Below are 20,595 nucleotides of genomic sequence, written 5' to 3'. Positions count from 1 at the left end.
TACTATAAAATATTATATCGATAACTTACATTTATTTATATGACATCAATGTATAACAAAACAGTTAAAATTTTGATTTGTTATCACAGAAAAATCTTTATTGTTAAGATTAATGTGAACTAATTTTCTAATAGATTTTAAGTCAAAATTATTATAATCTTTTATCTCTCTTTTATGATGGTCCATAAAACAGTAATTTTGCGAAATTATCAAACTAACTATTAAAAGAGAGTTTTAGACAAATGACGCTTTAGAATTAGCCTCACTGAGTGTATAATAAAGCTTATACAACAACAACAGACCTGTCGTAGCATATATCATTAAAAAATACGAAAAATAAATAGAAAATAAAAATACAATATCCACATTTTATGCTCGTAAATTGTAAATATACTATTATCGATCATAAAAAGCGAAAAGATGAATAATCATATAATAAAATAATATCTGCATTTGAATATGCGTCGCGAGATCCTAACACCAGTGCTCTTAAAAAGAAGTATAACTCTGCCTCTAGGTCTTTCAAAAGAGTTATAGCCACAGCGAAGTCAGAGCATATTAGTAGAATTGGCAAGAGACTGGCTAGTTTGCCCTCTGGGACTCGAGCTTTCTGGTCTCTTGCCAAAGCTGCACAAGGGAATTTCTGTAAGTCATCTTTTCCACCTTTGCGCAGGGAGGATGACTCGTTGGCCCAGAACGCTAAAGAAAAGGCCGATCTTCTTGGATCCATCTTTGCGTCAAACTCGACATTGGATGACGGGGAGAAACCACCACCGACCATCACGTGTTGTAGGAGCTCTATGCCTGACATTAAATTCACGCATAGCTCAGTGCGTAGAGCACTTTTCTCTCTCGAAATCCATAAGTCGAGTGGGCCTGATGGTATTCCTCCAATTGTGCTTAGGACGTGCGCACCAGAGTCGGCTCCGGTTCTTACGCGTCTTTTTCGGCTTAGCTACTCATCGGGCATAGTCCCAAAGTTTTGGAAGACTGCTCTGGTGCATCTGATCCCTAAAAAGGGAGATCGCTCAGATCCAGCTAACTATAGGCCCATAGCTATCACTTCCTTATTCTCGAAGGTTATGGAATCCATCATTAACCGTCAACTGCTCCGGTACCTAGAAGAGCACCGGCTGATCTGTGATCGCCAGTATGGCTTTCGACAGGGACGTTCGGCCGGTGATCTTTTAGCTTACTTAACACACCGATGGGCAGTGGCAATCGAGAGTAAGGGAGAGGCCTTAGCAGTTAGTCTGGATATTGCGAAGGCCTTTGATCGGGTGTGGCATAGAGCGCTGCTTTCAAAGCTACCTTCATTTGGGTTGCCTGCGAGACTGTGCATTTGGGTCGCCAGTTTTCTCAAGGAACGTAGCATTAAGGTCGTAGTCGACGGTGCATGCTCTGATTTAAAACCTTTGAATGCTGGTGTCCCGCAAGGCTGTGTACTATCTCCGACTCTGTTTCTTCTGCATATCAATGATATGTTACAGATAAGTAATATTCATTGCTATGCGGACGACAGTACAGGAGATACATTATATACCGGTCATGCAAAGATCTCGCGGGCACATACCGATGAGTGCCGGAATAGACTTGTGTCTGAAATCGAAACTTCACTCCATCAAGTTTCGATCTGGGGTGAACAAAATCTTGTCCAATTTAACCCCAAAAAGACACAAGTCTGCGCGTTTACCGCAAAAAAGACGCCGTTTGTCGTATCTCCTCACTTTCAGGGCACTTCCCTTGATAAAAAGTCAAGTCTAGGAATTCTGGGCGTTGATATATCTTGCGACGTCCAGTTTTGCGGTCATCTGGAGGAGAAGGCTAAGATAGCTTCCAAAAAGTTAGGAGTGCTCAATAGGGTGAGACGATATTTCATGCCAGAACACCGCCTGAAATTATATAAAGCCCAAGTCAGGCCGCATATGGAATACTGTTCTCACCTGTGGGCAGGAGCGCCACAGTACCAACTCCTTCCGTTAGACCGCATTCAAAGTCGGGCGGCTCGAATTATCGATAGTCAACGCCTTACTGTCCGACTTGACCCATTGAAACTGCGCAGAGATGTTGCGTCTCTGTGCATCTTCTACCGAATTTATCATGGGGAGTGTTCTGAGGAATTGTTCGGATTGATACCTGCTGCTGATTTTCACCACCGTACAACCCGCCACAAACTAAAGTTTCATCCCAATCATCTGGACGAGTGGCGGTCTTCCACCGTGCGTTTTTCAAGGCACTTTCTTCCACGCACAACCATTCTTTGGAATCAACTTCCAGCAGCAGTATTTCCGAACCGATACGACAACATAACCTTCAAGAAAAGAGTATATTCCTTTTTAAAAGGCCGGCAGCATACCTGCAATGCCGCTGGTGTTGTGGGTGATCATGGGCGGCGGTAGTCACTTACCATCAGGTGAGCCGCATGCTCGTTTGCCCCCTGTGTTGTAAAAAAAAAAAAAAAAAAAGAATACTTAAAAATTTAAATAATATAAATGCAGCCAGATGTTCAAACTGGAATTAGTAAGACAATGTTTCCTGAACGTCATGTCCGTACCGATATAGATTAGGCCACATCTTTTTCTGTGGGTGTCGTAAAAGGCGACTAAGGAAGAGCGAGGGATGGACAGTAGCATCCCTCTTGAAACATCTGCCATTTGCTAATAGCGGTTGCCAACTTGCCTGTCAAAAGGAGCAACTACTGGCAAAATTCCCCTTTTGGAAGGAACCAGAGGATAGTTAACGATTAATATGAAGATGATGATGAATATTTCCTTGGTACTGTTAGAGTTGTCCTTAGTTCCTTAACTCCTAGCAGTACGAAAAGTAAACCAAACAGGAAATCATACACTAATATCGATAAAGTGTTTGTTGGAAAACCGAATGAACTAAATAAAACAATATATAAAAGAAAAGTTTTTCAATAATTTTGTATTATTTTATGAACGTGAATTATTAAAACTATTTACGTTTTAAATATAACATTAATGGAATATTCCTAAAGAGTTCCTTGAAATCTAGTTAAAATAGCAAAAGACTGCAAAATGACTTTAATTAACTTTTTATGTACTTTAACGCTTATCACAAAAAGTATAGTATCAGTTTATATAAATTATCGATACTTTTAAATCTATTAGATTTGCACTATAAATTTATTTAATATCCGTACCAAGTTTTGATCGCGCGCAATTTGAATAATGTTTAGTATTTGGCTCTAAAAGTATACATATTATAGAAAAAAAATATTAGAAGATCCAAATATTGTAAATACTAAATTATTGCATTTTGTAAATATTGATTCGTTGCAATATTTATTAAAAAAAATACTTTATAAACAAAAATTTTGAATAATGGTCCATGTGACAATTTCCGCCGGAAGAAAGAGTATCTGAATTTTCTTAATGTTTTTCCATTATACCGTAGCAATCTATTGTCAAATGCAATTAAAATTGCTTTTGTACCTGAAGAATATGCATAACCAAGTATTTTTATATTAAAATCAAACTACTGTAAATAATATACTGAAAATTTTATTTTACGTAGGATGGAATATAATAAATATTAATATAAATTTCTTTACGAGTTATGCATATATAAATCACTTTCTGCTTAATACGAAAGTTATCACAAAAATTGCTAGTTTATAAAACAATTATTTACTTTAGGTCGGCAGTAATTTAATTTTGTGAATATTCTTTTGACATGAGCTATTTTTTTATAAAAATATTTAAAGGAATAAAAAACTTATTTGATGTAAGAACTCACCCAAATATTAGCTCAATGAAATTTTACCTTATTAATATTTTAATATTTTGGCACTTTTAATTTGGGCATTAATTTTATTTTATGGCAATCCTAACAGTTTGCTTCCGATTTGCGTCCCTGTGAAATTTATATTTAATTATTTTATTAATTTAACCAATACCATAGTAATGATTTCACATTATTACTATAATTAATAATATAGTGTGATACGTTACATTAGTTTGGGACATTCCTGAAAATATTTATTGTGATTCAATTAGTCACAATGACCCCTGAGTTCACGGCTGCAGTTGCTTGCGCATTGTGATATTACCCAATTTGGGATAGAAATTCTAAACGTTTTAGTTAATTGTCGTTGATTGTGTCTAGATAAGGTTCATACGAGTAGTTATAAACAGTATCCGGTTCAATGTCGTGCTTATCGGTTTGCTGTGGTTATAATGGTAGTTTGGGAACCGTTCAAGCTGCGCGCGGCGTGCTGACACAGTGACTCGTGAATCGTAAATATGTAAATAAACATGAACGATATAAGAGTGACAGTAGGGGAATCTCTGAAGGACCAGGCCGTTGTTGAAGTGTCTCCAAAAACGGAGCAGAATAGTGAGAATGAAGTGGATCCGTTGGCAATAGATGACGCCACAGTGGGCACAAAAGACCCACTCGTGGATCCAATAACAGAAGAAAAGAGTGAAAAGGCGGGAAACGTTGATATCTGTGATGATAATGCCAAAGAAGAGAAGTCAAGTGAGATAAATGAAGAAAATTGTACTGCCTCAAATTCAGAGGTAGTCAAAGGTATTGTTCATTTTCTAATATTAGTAAGTATATACTATTATTTTATGTACTTAATTGTCCCTGCATAATGCGAGATATTTTATATGTAAATAGTTTCTCAGCCCTTTAATACATATATATCCTAAACATTGTCATACATGTTATGTCATAAACATGAGTTTTCAAAGTAGTCTCTAGAAGGTATTTTTCAAAGAATTTGGATAATTCCTACTTTAGAAATCAACTAGATAACATTGGAATCCTTTATTAACTGTATTTTAACTATTACTTATGGCTTTGCTTTTATGAATTTCAGTAAAAAAGTTTTTTATATGTTAGTCCAGTAATTGTTCTGTGTGTATACTAAATGTGGATCATTTCTGTCCAGCCTTTTAAACATAATTGAGTGATAAACATCAACCTACTTTCATCCTATAATATTAAAATGATTCAAACAATAAGACCATGCTGCTTTATAACTATTTTTATGTTGTAACTATATAAACATTTTTAGTATATATTGATTATAAAAATAATTGGTTCATTCCAGCTAGAAACAATTTTGTTATCTTATCTGTATTTCTTCCAGAAGATGTGTTGAAAGAAGATAGCAATCCTCAGACCAGTATTGTTGAAGAGAACATACAACAAACAGGACCCACTCACAATGAGCCTGAAGTGGTCCCAGAGGAAGCTGAGATGCCTCCAGTACAAGTTGAAGTTCCTGAACCAATTGTACCAGATGTGAAAGAAACCATAGTCCCAAAAGTATGGATGGTATTGTTTAATTCTTGGGTTATCTATACAACATGCAATAACAATTTGCCTCCTTCTCCAGTTTTTCTTTTACAATATGGCATGGGGAATTAAAAAAAGAAATACCTATAAACAATTAAAAGACCAGCAATGCACAAGTGACTATAATGTAGCAAATATGACAAATATGCGATATATGGCAAATATGTGACAGTAGCCACTTTCCATCAATTTGGCTGTCTGCTTGTTTGCATTATTGACAATAAAAAAATGCTATACTGACCCTGGCATAGAAACTAGTGGCTCCCTATGATGTCAATAGTTTCTAGGCCCACTTATACATAAACTCTACCATACTTGACTTTTAACAGTTGCTTCATGCTTTAGTATGAGAAGCAAAAAATTGAAAATGTAGAAGTTCAGTCAAGAATTGCTTGACTATGTTGTCCTTATATCTTTAAGTTTATGACATGCAATTACTTGAAAAAATTTTATTGACTATCAGTGGAAACTTACACTAAAATTTAACTTTTATATTTCTTATTGGCAATTTTTATTTTTTAATATTAATCCAATGCAATGCCTGGTTATCTTTTTTATATAATTTATTACATTACATTACAAATTATATAAAAAAGAAGTTGGTTCAAGGATTCAACTCTCAATCTTTATGTGCAAATCATTATGCTAGTTTTTGTTTTTTTTTTTTTCAATATAAAATATCACAAAATCTAGCATAATATATATGAAATATAATAATTGGTAAACCTTGTTCAATAGATTTTGAAATAATCTCTTGGTTAACAAGAGTTCTGAGGGCCTATTAGTAAGATTCTTTCGAGATTTTGGGGTCGAAAACAACATGAGTGTCATGTTAAAGTCACATAATAAACACTGTTAAAATATCAGCCTTTTGCATTTTAAAGTACAATTTATGACAAACAAAACATTAAGTTTTATTTGTACGGTCATTTTCAGTATGAACGAAAGCATGTAATTGGGTCCAAAAGTTAGGATTTTCATTTCATAGTAGACTCTCTCATTCTTTACAAGTTTTTTTTTAGCAAGATCTTAAATGAAGTTTACACCTGAATAAGCTAATTGATATTTTTTCGTATTTTCTGTTTTTAGGCAGTTACCCCTGAGATGCAAATAAAGGTACCAAGTCCCGAAACAGAGGCACCCTCTGAACCAAAGGAAGAGGTTAAAGCCCCGGAAAAAGAGCTTGTAGTGACTGATGTTGAGATGTTAGAGGCTCCAAAGGAGATCCCTAAACCAAGCCAAGCCAAGGTGACTGAAGAAAAGGTTGAGAAGGTGGAATCTAAGCCATTACCACCCGTCAATGGTGACTTAGCTAAGGTAATATTTATTCATTTACAAGTTTTTACACTTGACTTGTGTGTTTACTGATTGGGATAAAGAGTAGCCTTTGTCCTTCTCCATACCATACAGTACCTGTATACCAAATTTGACAATATTTAGTTAATAAGCATCAGGAGATAACAAACAAATTCACTTTCACATTTATAATATAAGTAAGAACACTAATATAATTTAATTAGAGTATAAATAAATAAATAAATTCTTTAATTAAAGATTGTGCCACAAATGATTCGCTTCAATCCCGACAAAACCAGTATTTTTTTTAGTTAAAGACAATTATTAATTAAAGAGATTAATAAAAATTAAAACAATAATTTTTAGATTTTTGTCTATCTATCCATATCTTTATCCAGCACCATGCAAAAACTACTGCATCAAATTGGATGCGGCTTTCACATTTGTGTTTCTGAAAGTCTTACTTAAAATCTGGTGTATGTTTTATTTTGACGCGCCATCTAGAAGTATATATATGCTATATATATGCTATATATATATATATATATATATATATATATATATATATATATATATATATATATATATATATATATATATATATATATATATATATATATATATGTTTTTTTATTGTAATTTGTGTGCTGTAAGTAATGTAAATAAATTATCTATCTACATACAAAACTTTTACATTAGTAAAATATGACAAAAGCATTATAATATATATATATTTGCAATCCAATTATAGTTGCACCCAACATTAACAACAAATAAAATAATGATTCCAAAACATAATTAGTAAATTATGCATATAAACTAATAGGTTATCAGTGTATGCAAATCACTTTTACATAATGAAAGAAAATGGTGATCATTAAATCTAACAATGTCTATCAGTTAGATCATTCTGTGTATTTATGGATTTATTTTAGATTATTTTTCACATAACATTTAACATTTTAGGCTCTGCATCTCTGTCATGAAGTGAAATTCCGAAATTTCGGACTCAATTTCGTGTTTTTGTTTATACCAAATTCGGACCAATAAATGGAGTTTAACATTTTGTTCGTCATACGTCCTATCATAAAAGTGCAAGGGAACAATATTTTAACATTTTTAATATTTCCAAACGGCATGTATTATGTAATTTTAACATCAAATTTCTGTTTCGTTTGGCTCCGAAATTTCGGAAAACATTTCATGGTAGGCCCTGTGATATAGGCAAGAAATTTTTATAAAAAAAAATTGTTTACATAAGTGTTGTATGTCAATAATTCTATGTGTCAGTATTTTCTAGAACTACCCTCACTTTTAAACTTTTTACTGAAAAAGCTGTTATTATGTAGGGTACTAAACAATTGTCTGACATTTCGTTTCACAAGAATGGTCGTGATTATTTGTGTTGTTTCTCATTTAATCTGTAATAATAAGTAATTTAAAATATTAATTGCCGTGTGACACCAGCGTAGAATAGGTCACCCCCTTCCTTTCCCGTGGGCGTCGTAAGAGTGCACTAGTGGTAATAATAATAATAACAGTGAATTAATGGTAGAGGAATATCCTATTAAAACATCACCTAAAACCTAACTGCGGTTGTCAATCCGCCTGCCAAGCGTGACAACTACGGGAAAAATTCTCCTTTATTGGGAAGGCCTATGTTCAGCAGTGGACAATTAACAGCTGATTTGATGGTAAAATTTATTGGAAATTATAAAAAAAAAAATTATTATATAATAATTTCCTCATAGCCGTAAAATTACCTAACTCATTAATAAAAAGTATAGTTGTGTGTTACTCATCATATCGGTCATTAATTATCTATTGCTAAATATAGGCTTCCTCCATAAATATGGGTTTGCTAATCGGATTTAATTCTTTCAGGAGGAGCAAGCGACGAAAAGACGTTCAAGCCAAGAGATAGAGACTGAATCCCCATTAAAGAGACTTTGCCAAGAAGTTGAGAAGACTTTCCCGCAGCATGATACAATGATTAATGATTACATACAAACAGCCACGAAGAACAATATAGACGAAATCCAACGCCATACGGAACAGCTTTTATCTGAAATCCAAACATTAAGGGAACTGGCACAAAAAAAAGAACACGAATGGAATAATATTTTGCATTTGAAAAAAGTTAAAGAAGAGATTTTATTAAGATTGCTGAGGCGAAAGCAGGTGCTGTCCTTCGAGAAGTCGGCTGAAATTAACGGGTCGGATAGAACTGATCCTTTCGACTACTTAAATCAAGCCAAGAATTTAGCGATAGATAAAAGTGATGAGATCTCAGGGTTGGCGATTAAGCAACCAGGCTCCACCATTAATCCGTTGTTGGCTCAAGCCCAAGTGATGCCGGTGACAAGTCATTTCAACCCAATGGCAGGGTTGCCACCCCCCTATGATAAGGCAGCTCATATGCAGTCGATGCCAAAGCCGGTGTTCCCACAACAGATGATGATGCCAGGACCTATGCCGGGATTTCCTAGGGACATGAATGGGCAGCTGCCGTCCAGTTTCAGTTTGCCAATGGGTCGTCAGGGCCCCACGAAAGATGTCAAGTCGATAATAGCTGACTACAGGCAACGGAATCCTGATGTGACTCCGAGAAGGGGCAGGAGAATGAAGTCTATCCTGAACCCGAATATGATGAACGCCCCGAGACCGATTGCGCCGAAAATGGACGGTATGAACAATTTGAATAACCTCAATATGCTCTTCAATAGTTTGGATATGGTAAGTGTTAATTAATATTAATTAATAATAATTATTATTATTATATTTGCTATAATTTTGGATATAAAATATTAGATTTTATAAATTAAAAGTATTTTACAAAATCTACTCTAGATCAGGCATACAAATATTGAAAACAAAGTTATAATAATTGGTTTTTAAATTTTTTGTAGCATTAAAAAGTCAATTATTAAAAAAAAAAACCCTTCCAAAATTACATAATAATAAAATAACATTAATTAAAATGTTAAGGAATATAATTAAATTTATTTTATTTTATTTAGTCAGAGCCCATTCGCAATCCACCTTGGCTTTGCACGGATAGGTAGAAAGAATAACTTAAATTTTTGGTACTGAAATTACTATTTTATGGCCTATCTTTAAGATAAATTTAAATATTTTTTATAATTAATTTGAAATGAAATGTTATTCGTTTTTAAAGATATCTAGTTTTTTAAAACAAAAAAAAATATTTTATATTTTAAGAGATACTTTAATAAATTTATTTATTTATTTATTATAGTTTAAATAAAATATTTTAAAGGATAAGCTTTAATTTAAAATTTAAGATGATTAGTATTTATTATAAGAAATTTATAATAATTTTCACTTAAATTTATTAAAATTTGTTTAGTTCATAGCCGTTCTTAGAATGAATGTGAAATGATCTTGCTGTGATATCATATTAAAATTTTAGAAAAACATTCAAAATTGCAACACAAATATTTTGCAAGTAGTCTTCAAAAATGGCAACTCATGAAGGTTACGCTATAAGCGTCACAGTGTATTCTGTGATATCCATACTATTGCTCATGCTCATAATGATTCCCTTATCCATTAGGTAGGGCGTAACGTAAGCTTAACTGCTATATTAGGTTTCATAAAAAAAGAAGTACACAAACTACTGGGTACAGAGGAATAACACCCGAGTCCTCAGGAATGGCAACGTATGGGGGGTATCATGGGTGAAACAGTATACTCTGTTATGTTCATGGTACTTATGGTTTTAAGCTTCCGTCACGTGTGCAGCCTTAATGGCCACTTTTTAAAATGTAAAAATGTCCACCCGTGCGACGTCGGGACGGGCCGCTAGTTAATTAATAAATACATTCTGCAGTATCCGTATGGCAGACAATAGGTTTTATTTTTTTATACAACTTAGAATGGCAAACAAGCTGACGGCCCACCTGATGGAAAGTGGTAACCGTCTCCTATAGACATGAGCAGTACCATGGACATAACAGAGTATACTGTTTCGCCCATGATACCCCCAATGCGTTGCCATTCCTGACGACTCAGGTGTTATTCCTCTGTACCCTGTTAATTCACGCACGTAAAGAATGGCAAAAAAATTTGAAAATTTGCCAGAGAGCCAATTGTCGCTCGTGTATGCAGACTTTATTTTTATTATATAAGGTCGTAATTAAACAGTTTACCTATTGTATCACTTGAAGTGTTAATGGATATTTATGTTGGCCGAAAACATACTAATGAAGGTCATACAGTTTTTTTTTTTGCTTTAAAGAAAAACATTATCGCGACTAACAAGTCGACAACAGTATCTGGTATATTTATTAAATAATTAATTTAGGTTTATAATATAGCTGTATATCTAATATATAAAATTCTCTTGTCGCGGTGTTTGTTATCAAACTCCTCCGAAACGGCTTTACCGATTTTCATGAAATTTTGTGTGCATATTGGGTAGGCCTGAGAATCGGCCAACATCTATTTTTAATACCCCTCAATAATAAGGGTGACCCACCCCTAAAAAATTTATTTTTTATTTTTTTGTCAATTTTTTTTATTTTTATTTTAATATGATTTAGCATTGAAAAATACATACAACTTAAAATTTTCATTGTTTTACGATCTACCCCTGTATTTTAATCGTGATTTTTATATTTTGCAATAAGTGGTAAAACAACGTTTACGGGGTCAGCTAGTTATTGTATATTTAACTAGCTATTTTTCGTGGTTTTGTTGTGATGTAAAAAAATAGTCCATAATCTAATTCAAATTATTTTTATTTAAATAGACTTTACAATATATTGCCATGTTTTTAATCCTTGCAGTAACAGGATTCGGAAACTATTGTACCGATTTTTATAAAACTTCTATAGTACCAACCTATAAATATATCCTTTCAGATAAAAATTTAAAAAAAAATTGTTCAAATCGGTTTACAATTGATGGAGTTATGAAGTAACAAACATAAAATACAATAGGTTTGAGAACCTCTTTGAAGTCGGTTAAAAAAAAAGATTTTTCTGTGACCATGAATTTTTTTTCTATTTCAGAACCAAAAAGCTATGCTAGAACGTCTGCAACAGATGCAAGCTGGTGGTATGCCGAATGGCCTCTCGTTCAAAGACGTTCTAGTCCAATTCGCTAATATGCAGCAAGCGACTACAGGTTTAATACCAAACAGGCCGGTCGAGATGCCCCGGCCTGATCACCATATCAGGCCGGAGGGTGCACCCCGGCGGAGGCAGGAGAGAAACCACGAAGAGGTCCATATGCCAGTTAAACAAGCCGAGAGACTCGCGTCACCCAATCCCAGGTTGCCGCCGCCGCCTCCTTATCCAGAAATCTCGTTATTACCAGTTACAACCAGCCAGGAGACGAGTCAAACGCAGAACTCCTTGCTTCATGGAATACTAACGAAGGTAATTCTTTTTTTAAAAAATATTCAACAAGGGCTTCTAGAATCATTTTTTTTTTCATTAATATTTTTCACAGTCGCATTTGATTATATATTGTGTCTATCAATGCGAAATATTGAGCTTGAACGACTACTGTCCTACGTGAGCGAAGCGACGTTCTTTAGTATTACAATTATTGACAGAAAATATTTAGTTTTTAGAGATACATGTTCTTATTGAAAGCAAAGTAATATTGCAATACTAATGAAAAAAAAAAACAATAAACTATTCTGACATTATCACATAATGAACAATGAATAAGAGAGGATATGTTAAAAAAAGAAAAATATTGTCAAGAATAATAACATGCATCTCTAATAAATATATTTTCATAGGCCTGCTTATATCTATGCATTCGTAAATACCAGTTAAGCCTAATTTATTGTGTATAATCTTTTGTTTATATCATAAACTGAGATGCTGGCCTATTTTATTGCTTTGCATCGCAAAGCTCGCTTACGTAGGACAACTGCCAACTTCATTCCAAATTTTGAATTAGCTTGAATGGGTGTTGCCAACCTTCCAGCAGGCGTCCCCTGCGACTCAGAGTTACTCGCCGACGTTGGCTAAACTGCTCACTTCGCCGGAACGGAAACAGAGCGCGCCAACGTTGCCAACTTTCGGTCAGGCCAAGGTACCACTTCAATGTGTACATGAAAATACTCAATTGGTGTGCTGATTGGCCTTGATCATTCCAAATTCAAAATTTAGTTTCTAAGTTTTTTGTTTTTTAAAAAGTTGGAGCCGAATGTTTGCATTCAGCCTGCATTATACTGCCAGTATATTGCGGTTTGAATGGCCAATATATTTTTTTTTTTGCAAGCTTTATTTTAATAAATTATTTATTTACCACTTGTGCAATAATGTCAAGCTTCAACTATTTACAAAGCAAATTGTTGAGCCCTCTATTTGATAATATGAATAATAATACGTAATTGTTTTTAATAATCAGAGAATGGCAATACTCATTGAAATATTAAATGCCACTTCATATTCATAATTACACATCACAATACAGTGTATTATTAAAGTAAGGTATATTGTTGTCCATATTTTGCATACAAACTATTCCGTGTGGGTTATTACTAGTGTATAAATCTTTTTATATGACATGGCAATATTAAGCTGCAATTAGACATCTGTGTAACGAGAATGGGACTATCAGAATATGTAACATTTAAGTCGAAGTTGTTGATAATCTTGAGCTGTTTTCAACCGACTTCAAAAAGGAGGTCCTCAATTCCGTTGTATTTTTTTTTTTATTGATTTCTTATAACCTCAACTCTACCACTTCTATGTAATATTCTAATATGCTAGGCGAAGATTTTGTATTACCACCGATTATAAAGATTTCACATGTAGAGTCTATGTAGTTCAAATAAAGTATAATTTTTTTTTTTTGCATCTGTTTCCACTTCGTCTTGAAGTCTTCAGATCGAGTATAGTGCTTACGTCATAGTGTTTCGTCTCACCTTCATTATGCTCCAATCCAACCATATATATACATAATGAGTGTGATGGGCGTCACAGTGTATTCTGTGACGCTATATATATATTTAATAAAAAAAAATAGATTTAATAATTCGAAATAATAGCGAAATACCTTACTTTAATATTACTTCTCTAAATTGAATCCCTTTTAAACGATTTTGCGTAAGGAGGGCGAATCCTTGGGGTAATTTGTTTTTTTCATAACAGAACACCGAATCGTAATGTGGAACGCGCGACCAAAGAGGAATTAAAAGTATCACGTAGTTTGTGTAGTAACATGAAAGTCCGTTTAAGTATATTAAAGCAATTTACGGTTGATATTTAAAAACTACGACTCGCCTACTGATTTTTTTTTTGTTGAACGAATCCGTTAGTTTTGAGTTTGCGTTAGAACGATTATAACTTGTTTACCGAGAAACATAGCAATTATCTGAGATTTAAAAAAATAAAAGTAACGTTTTCCAACGTTTCTGTCTGATTATTTAAAAAGTGCTTTGCTAGCGCATTTTAAATATAGAATAGCATATAGAATAGCATATAAATGTACCATTACAAACTTTTTACTTACATCTTATTTAGCGCCGGAATTTTGATAAAATACGTTTTAGCCTTCAAAATACAAATTTTTAGTAACACCCTAATAAGAATATTATTGCATGATTAACCTTTTAGTTCGGTAGCAGAGCACTTTTTAAATAATCAATTAGAAACATTGAAAAACGTTCAATTGTTTTTTAAAGTTAACAGATAATATCGGTATTGCCATACTTCGTAATGTTAAGGTGTTACTGCACCTTAACCTATAAAACAATTTTTTTTTGTTGATCGAAGTCGTTAATTTTGAGTTTGAGATAAAGCATTCGTAACTTTTGGTTACCAAACTCCACAAAAATAATTTGTTAATTAAAAAAAAACTTTATAAAAAAATAAAAAATAATATCGATGTTGCCATACTTCATAATGATACGGTGTTATTGCACCTTAATCTATACAACTTTTTTTTTTGCTGAACATAGCCGTTAATTTTAAGTTTAAGATAGAGCATTCGTAACTTTTCGTTACTAAACTGGATAGAAATTATTCGTGAATTAAAAAAAAATATTAAAAAATTAAAAATAAAAGATAATATCGATGTTGCCATACTTCATAATGATACGGTGTCAATGCACATTAACCTATAAATAAAAATATTCTACTAAGTGTGAAAAAACACTTCGACTCCGAGGATCGACCCTCAGCTGTATATGTTTTAAGTTGTGCTTGCTATGGACTCTACACGTTGGCCAGTATTGTGTGCAGTATTATATAGAAGACAATCGCCTATGAACGGTTGCTACACGTTCACTTTTACAGTTAAAAGATTTTTATAAATAAAATAAATTCCATAAATATTAAAATTAAATCTAATTTTAATTATTTTATACGCAATACTTTCATAAATAGATCTTCAAAAAGGTCTGACACTTCAGCGTGTAGTGTAATTTTACACTGAATTAAATTACTGTCCCGGATGGCTTCGGAAACTGAGATTTTCATACATACTTATCGGTGTAAACATGAACGCAGTACTAACAATTTACATAACTTACTATGGAGTCTCAGACCTTTTTGACAAGCACGTTTAGGATTGTGTATAAAAAATATTAAACATTAGATTCGGATACTTTTTTTTTCCTAACCTACTAAATTAATATTTCGCACCTTCGGTAAGACATGGGCATAACATACAAAAAAATCGCATTTATCAAAAATCGAACAAAGACTCGAAATAAATACGGGTTATTCGCCACTAGACAGCATTAGTGTTTTTGTCATTTTGGATTCCAAAATAAAATGCTGAGAATAATAACCAAAGCTCCTTGGTTTGTCACAAACGAGCAACTGCATCATGACCTAAAAATTGAAACTGTTAGACAGGAAATACTACAACACACAATCCTACAAGGAGAGGATAACAAAACACCCTAACAGACTGGCAAGAGACCTTATGGACGTAAATCACACAACTCACATACTGAAACGCAAAATGCCCCAAGACATGATGCTATAAAATAAAGTAGGATGCGACTCAGGTCGCATACTGAGCACGCCATTAAAGTATGTATACCTTAAACATACTATTTATTGTCCCAGCAAGGAGACAGATCGTAGTATATATAAAGAAAAAAAAAATTTTGGATGAATTTGGCGAACAACACGTCATTGAATGTAAAAAATGGCTTTCCTGTAAAATCACAAAAGTGCAGTTGTGCCCTTGTCTTACCGATGGTGCGATATATACACACGTGTGGACGCCTGTATTATGTATATACTTGTTTCTGCCACTATGGGCGAACGTGTAGAGGAGCGTTTGTAACATGTAATGTAACGTGCAACGTAACGCCACTACGTGTCAATGTTACAGAACTGCGGCGAGATCACGATCACGCCGGTACAGCCAGCGCCGCCGGACCCTCAGCCGGAGAAGGCTGAGGAGGTTGTGCAACTGGTGAGTTTGTCTAGTGTATTTAATTATTATTATTAAAAAAAATAAATAAAAATGAAAAAAAGCAGCTGCTCAATTTGTTTGCATTTTTTGCAACTGCGTTATGCGGTTACATCGCCAATTCTGAACCTATTTACATAATTTTTCTTGCAATCAATGTAGTTTACTCTCGTATTGTTCTCATTTATTTATTTATCGTTTGATTCTACTGATTGTTTTCTTTGTAGAGTAAAAAAACTTACGAAGCGAAAATATATACAACTAGCGACCCGCCCCGGCTTCGCACGGGTGCAATGCTGATACTAAATATACCTACCTACTACAGAATGTCCTTATAAACAACGTTTACAGCTTTTTTGTCATCCATCACGCGCCGCCGCACCGCTATGTCCCTGCATTTTAAATCTATAATATCTAAAGAAATATTCATTTAAACTACATGCTGTAAAGGGATATATTATCTATATAAAATGGACAATGTATTGAAGATACTTAATTGGACAAAAATTAATGCTGTATTCCTTAAAATCACTTCGTAAATAAGCCATTTTTTCCCGTAACATGTAAAGGATAAAAAATGGTAATTGTGGGTTATCCTTAAGAGATGACATATGCCATCGCGGACTTTTTTATTGACCTTTTTAAGGTGTACAATACTGTAGTACATTATTTTGATTTATCTCGTGGGGTTCAGACAGCGTTTGCTATGTAAGCGCAAAAATGTATTTGCGACATCACATTAGAAACCTCTAAATTTATCAGTGTTTCTCTACAATATTATGCATGTATTATATATATAAACCTTCCTCTTGAATCACTCTATCTATTAAAAAAAAACCGCTTCTAAATCCGTTGCGTAGTTTTAAAGATTTAAGCATACATATGGACGGAGAGATAGCGACAGCGACTTTGTTTTATACTATGTAATGATATACATACCTTATATATGAATCGCGTTGTAGGGTGTTTATATTACATTTACATACATTTTATTACATTTGTTTTGTACTGCACTCGTGCACCTTGACTGCTAGCTAACTATATGCTTTCTCACTATATTGGGCTGGCTGGAAGAGATCTCTTTCAGAGATAAGTTCTCACCTTTGCTTGCATTTTTTCTAATTGTTATTATGTTACTGTATGTTTTAGTGCAATAAAAAATATATTAATATTATAACATGAAATGGTAACGCCGTCGCTGCTATATGTATGGCCTACCGGGGCACTAATGATTGATGGTGAGAATGAAAGCAGGTCAGTTGGCCCACGTATTCATTAATAATTAACCAGGATGGTTTCCAGGTGGTACCGCGTAGAGGTGGATATATTACAAGCAATGGGGGGAGGGTCTAAATAATCCCTTTGGAGGGAAAGGGATTGTTAGTAATAGAGTCTAATAGCCCCATTGCTAGCAATTACCCTCTCAGGTCAACCTCCACGCGGTTTCCCCTGGAAACCATTATGTTTGATTCTCGTCGAATTCATCACGGTGAGCCAACTGATTTGCATTCATTTTCACCCATCATCTTCCACTGGTGCCTCGTCGGTGTATACCAATAGCGCGGACGGGGTTACCATTCCATTTTCACTCATTAAAAAAAACAATCCCTTTCCCCCTAAAATATTACGTGGACAATTTTAACACTAATAGCCCTGAAATTGATTCGATCGTTTAAAATCCGGGTGGATGACTTTTTTTTTTTAAATATATGTATATAATTCGTTTAGGATGACGAAGAGAGTGCAACGTCATCCCCGTCGGGGCCGGGCTCGCCGTCCGGTTCGGGCTCCGGGCGGCTCGTGATCGACGAGGGGGGCGAGGGGCACGCCGAGGGGGGCGAGGGCGGCGCGGAGGGGGCCGACGGCGAGGACGGGGCGGAGGCGCCGCTGTGCCAGGGCTGCCGCCGCCGCGACGCACAGTTCGTGTGCGCGGGCTGCGCGAACCAGTGGTACTGCAGCCGGGACTGTCAGGTGAGATCTCGAATACAATTACATCATGTTTATTGACCGAGAGCCACTTGATATCGTCATAGTCGTAGTATACTGACGGTTTTTTTTTTATACAACTTAGAATAGCAAACAAGCTGATGGCCCACCTGATGGAAAGTGGTAACCGTCGCCTATAGACATGAGCAGTACCATGGACATAACAGATTAGACTGTTTCGCCCATGATACCCCCCATGCGTTGCCATTCCTGAGGACTCAGGTGTTATTCCTCTGTACCTAGTAAATTCACGCTATATATATATATATATATATATATATATATATATATATATATATATGTAATATTTGTCAGATCCGTCAGTATTCTACGACTATGACGATATGTTAATGGAATTCTTCGCCATTGTCTTTATATGATTAACGGTATCTATTTTATAACACTGAACATCGGTTATCTCTGAGACCACTGCATGTTGATCTGTTTGTTAAATATTTTGTACCCTAATGTTATTGAATAAATTGTATTTTTATCTTCAGTTTTGTATTTATCAAAATGTGTCAGACACAACGGTATTATTGCGCGTGTATTAGTGAAGTATTTTTCAGGCAGTGTTTGTTTGTTGGCAGTGGTTTGCTTAAAAAAAAAAACATTAGGATATTACCTCTTTGCATCACTGTGGTACACATATTACAATTTTGCGTATACACTGTTTGAAGGGTGAGATATGGCAGTGAATTTAATAGGTACAGAGGAATAACACCTGAGTCCTCAGGAATGGCAACGCATAGGGGATATCATGGACGAAACAGTCTACTCTGTTATGTCCATGCTACTGCTCATGTCTATAGGCGACGGTTACCACTTTCCACCAGGTGGGCCGTCAGCTTGTTCTAAATTGCATAACAAAATAAATAATACACTTCCTTTGCCACTGTGTTAGGTTGACTGGCTCTTCTTCAGCTGTATCCGTATTACAATAATAATAAGACCGCCTTTTGTACTAAACTATACATATTGATAATTGTTCAACAAATCCTGTTATGTTGGTGCAATAAAGTGTTAAATAAATAAAATAAAATAAATACAATAAAATCAACATATTGTTCATAGGTGGCGGCGTGGGACGAACATTCAGAAATGTGTTCGGGCTAATGTATCACAAGTGGACGTCGCAACATCGCTCTAATGTCATTTGCCTTATAAACATATATATATATATATATATATAGTATGCGTAAGCGAATCTCTCTGGTGAGTTTGTGGGTTTTTCTCTCCTGTAATTTATTATTACCAATGCTACCAACATGTTCCTACGAAATGTTCACAAAGTTGAAATGTTTCTGTTCTTTCAAATTTATGGTGTACAGAAAATGGGATATTTGACAGCTATTTTAGTGTCTTTTTTTTTAAATATTGGACTGAAAAGTGTATGGACTATGATAGAAATACACTTGTCTCTAAAAATAATGAATTTTAGAGAATTATATTTAATAATATGACCGTAGAATCGATTTTGTGTTTTATTTCCATTGAATTAGAGATGATTTTTAATTTTAGCGTTGATACCGCTTGTCTGATGATTCAATCATTAAATATAATTATAATATTGTTAGTTTTTTATGTTTATATTATTATTTCATATTTATTGGGAGAATTAAAAAAAAATGGAGCGAAGTTTTTTTTTTTATTTATTTATTTTTTATTTTGAAATAAGCTGAATGAAACGTTGACGATAATGTATGCGTATAGAAAAATAGTCGTCAAATAGCCTATTTTTGCTTGACTTTAAATCGAAATTTCCAGAATATATTCCTAAAATCAAGCTGTCTCATAAAGTATACTTACGTTTTGGAAATTCTAGATTTAAGTACGTTTGTGTAAAATTAATAATGTACCACTTTTAAAATTTTCGACACATTATATTTGTTGTTTCGATACAATAATATGCCAGTAAAAATATTTAATTACAGCTTCTAATATATATATATATATATATATATATATATATATATATATATATATATATATATATATATATATATATATATATATATATATATATATATATATATTTAATATATAACATAATTGATAACATTCAAGATTTTGTATAAAGCCAGTGGTTCTCAACTTCTTGTTACTAGGGGTCGCTAACCGCTTTTTAATTTATGACAAAGTACTTGTGTAAATAAAAAATGTATCGCTAAATGTGTTTGTTAGAGCAACAAACTCGAGAACGTCTGGACCTTTTCAAATTTGAATAAATTTCATTTGTAAATTTATAAAAACTACACTACATACTTGTAAATTTACGTAAATAAAAATATATCGTCAGTGAATTTTTAACAGTACATAAGTAAAAAAGTCTTACTTTGCAGGCGAACAAAAACTTTAAAATTAATGTTTGATATATTTGAGGTATACATTGTTAGGAAAATGTATTCGAAATCGGCATATTGAAGAAATAAAAGACGATTTATTGAAATTCCTTTCACTAATAAAATATTAGCATGACTTCTGCACTGTTGGCCAAAAATTACGTGTACTCACGTCATGTTTCCAAGACAGAATTGACTACATATTGACTATAAATCAGTC

The 20,595-nt window shown here is 33.9% G+C and overlaps 1 protein-coding gene across 4 annotated transcripts; it reads left to right on the top strand.

Annotated features, from left to right (window-relative positions):
* The first annotated feature begins 3,864 nt into the window (after window positions 1-3,864).
* LOC113520548 (titin-like) lies at window positions 3,865-19,993 on the top strand. Of its 4 annotated transcripts, none has more exons than XM_031910360.2 (9): window positions 3,865-4,557; window positions 5,129-5,304; window positions 6,424-6,651; window positions 8,515-9,366; window positions 11,667-12,035; window positions 12,598-12,705; window positions 15,967-16,050; window positions 17,776-18,018; window positions 19,108-19,993. In XM_031910360.2, the coding sequence occupies exons 1-9, from the start codon at window positions 4,281-4,283 to the stop codon at window positions 19,147-19,149; spliced, it is 2,379 nt and encodes a 792-aa protein (XP_031766220.2). In that variant the 5' UTR covers window positions 3,865-4,280; the 3' UTR covers window positions 19,150-19,993. The 4 variants fall into 4 exon arrangements, with proteins under 4 accessions (XP_031766220.2, XP_031766219.2, XP_026761713.2 ...); XM_031910359.2 differs by having other exon boundaries at window positions 5,126-5,304; window positions 12,601-12,705; window positions 19,108-19,992; XM_026905912.3 differs by having other exon boundaries at window positions 5,126-5,304; window positions 19,108-19,992.
* Window positions 19,994-20,595: the final 602 nt, after the last annotated feature.

This window comes from Galleria mellonella, unplaced genomic scaffold (genome assembly GCF_026898425.1).
Source record: "Galleria mellonella isolate WM207_F2 unplaced genomic scaffold, CSIRO_AGI_GalMel_v1 utg36, whole genome shotgun sequence".
NCBI classification, from domain to species: domain Eukaryota; kingdom Metazoa; phylum Arthropoda; class Insecta; order Lepidoptera; family Pyralidae; genus Galleria; species Galleria mellonella.
This window is presented reverse-complemented; position numbering and strand designations above follow the sequence as displayed.

What these genes read in the sequence shown, in the direction of transcription:
- LOC113520548 (XM_026905912.3), top strand. Translation starts at nt 4,281, where the DNA reads ATGAACGATATAAGAGTGACAGTAGGGGAATCTCTGAAGGACCAGGCC. An exon ending in TCTTCAATAGTTTGGATATG is followed by an intron (nt 9,367 to 11,666) that starts GTAAGTGTTAAT and finishes TTTCTATTTCAG; the next exon opens with AACCAAAAAGCTATGCTAGA. An exon ending in CAACTTTCGGTCAGGCCAAG is followed by an intron (nt 12,706 to 15,966) that starts GTACCACTTCAA and finishes TCAATGTTACAG; the next exon opens with AACTGCGGCGAGATCACGAT.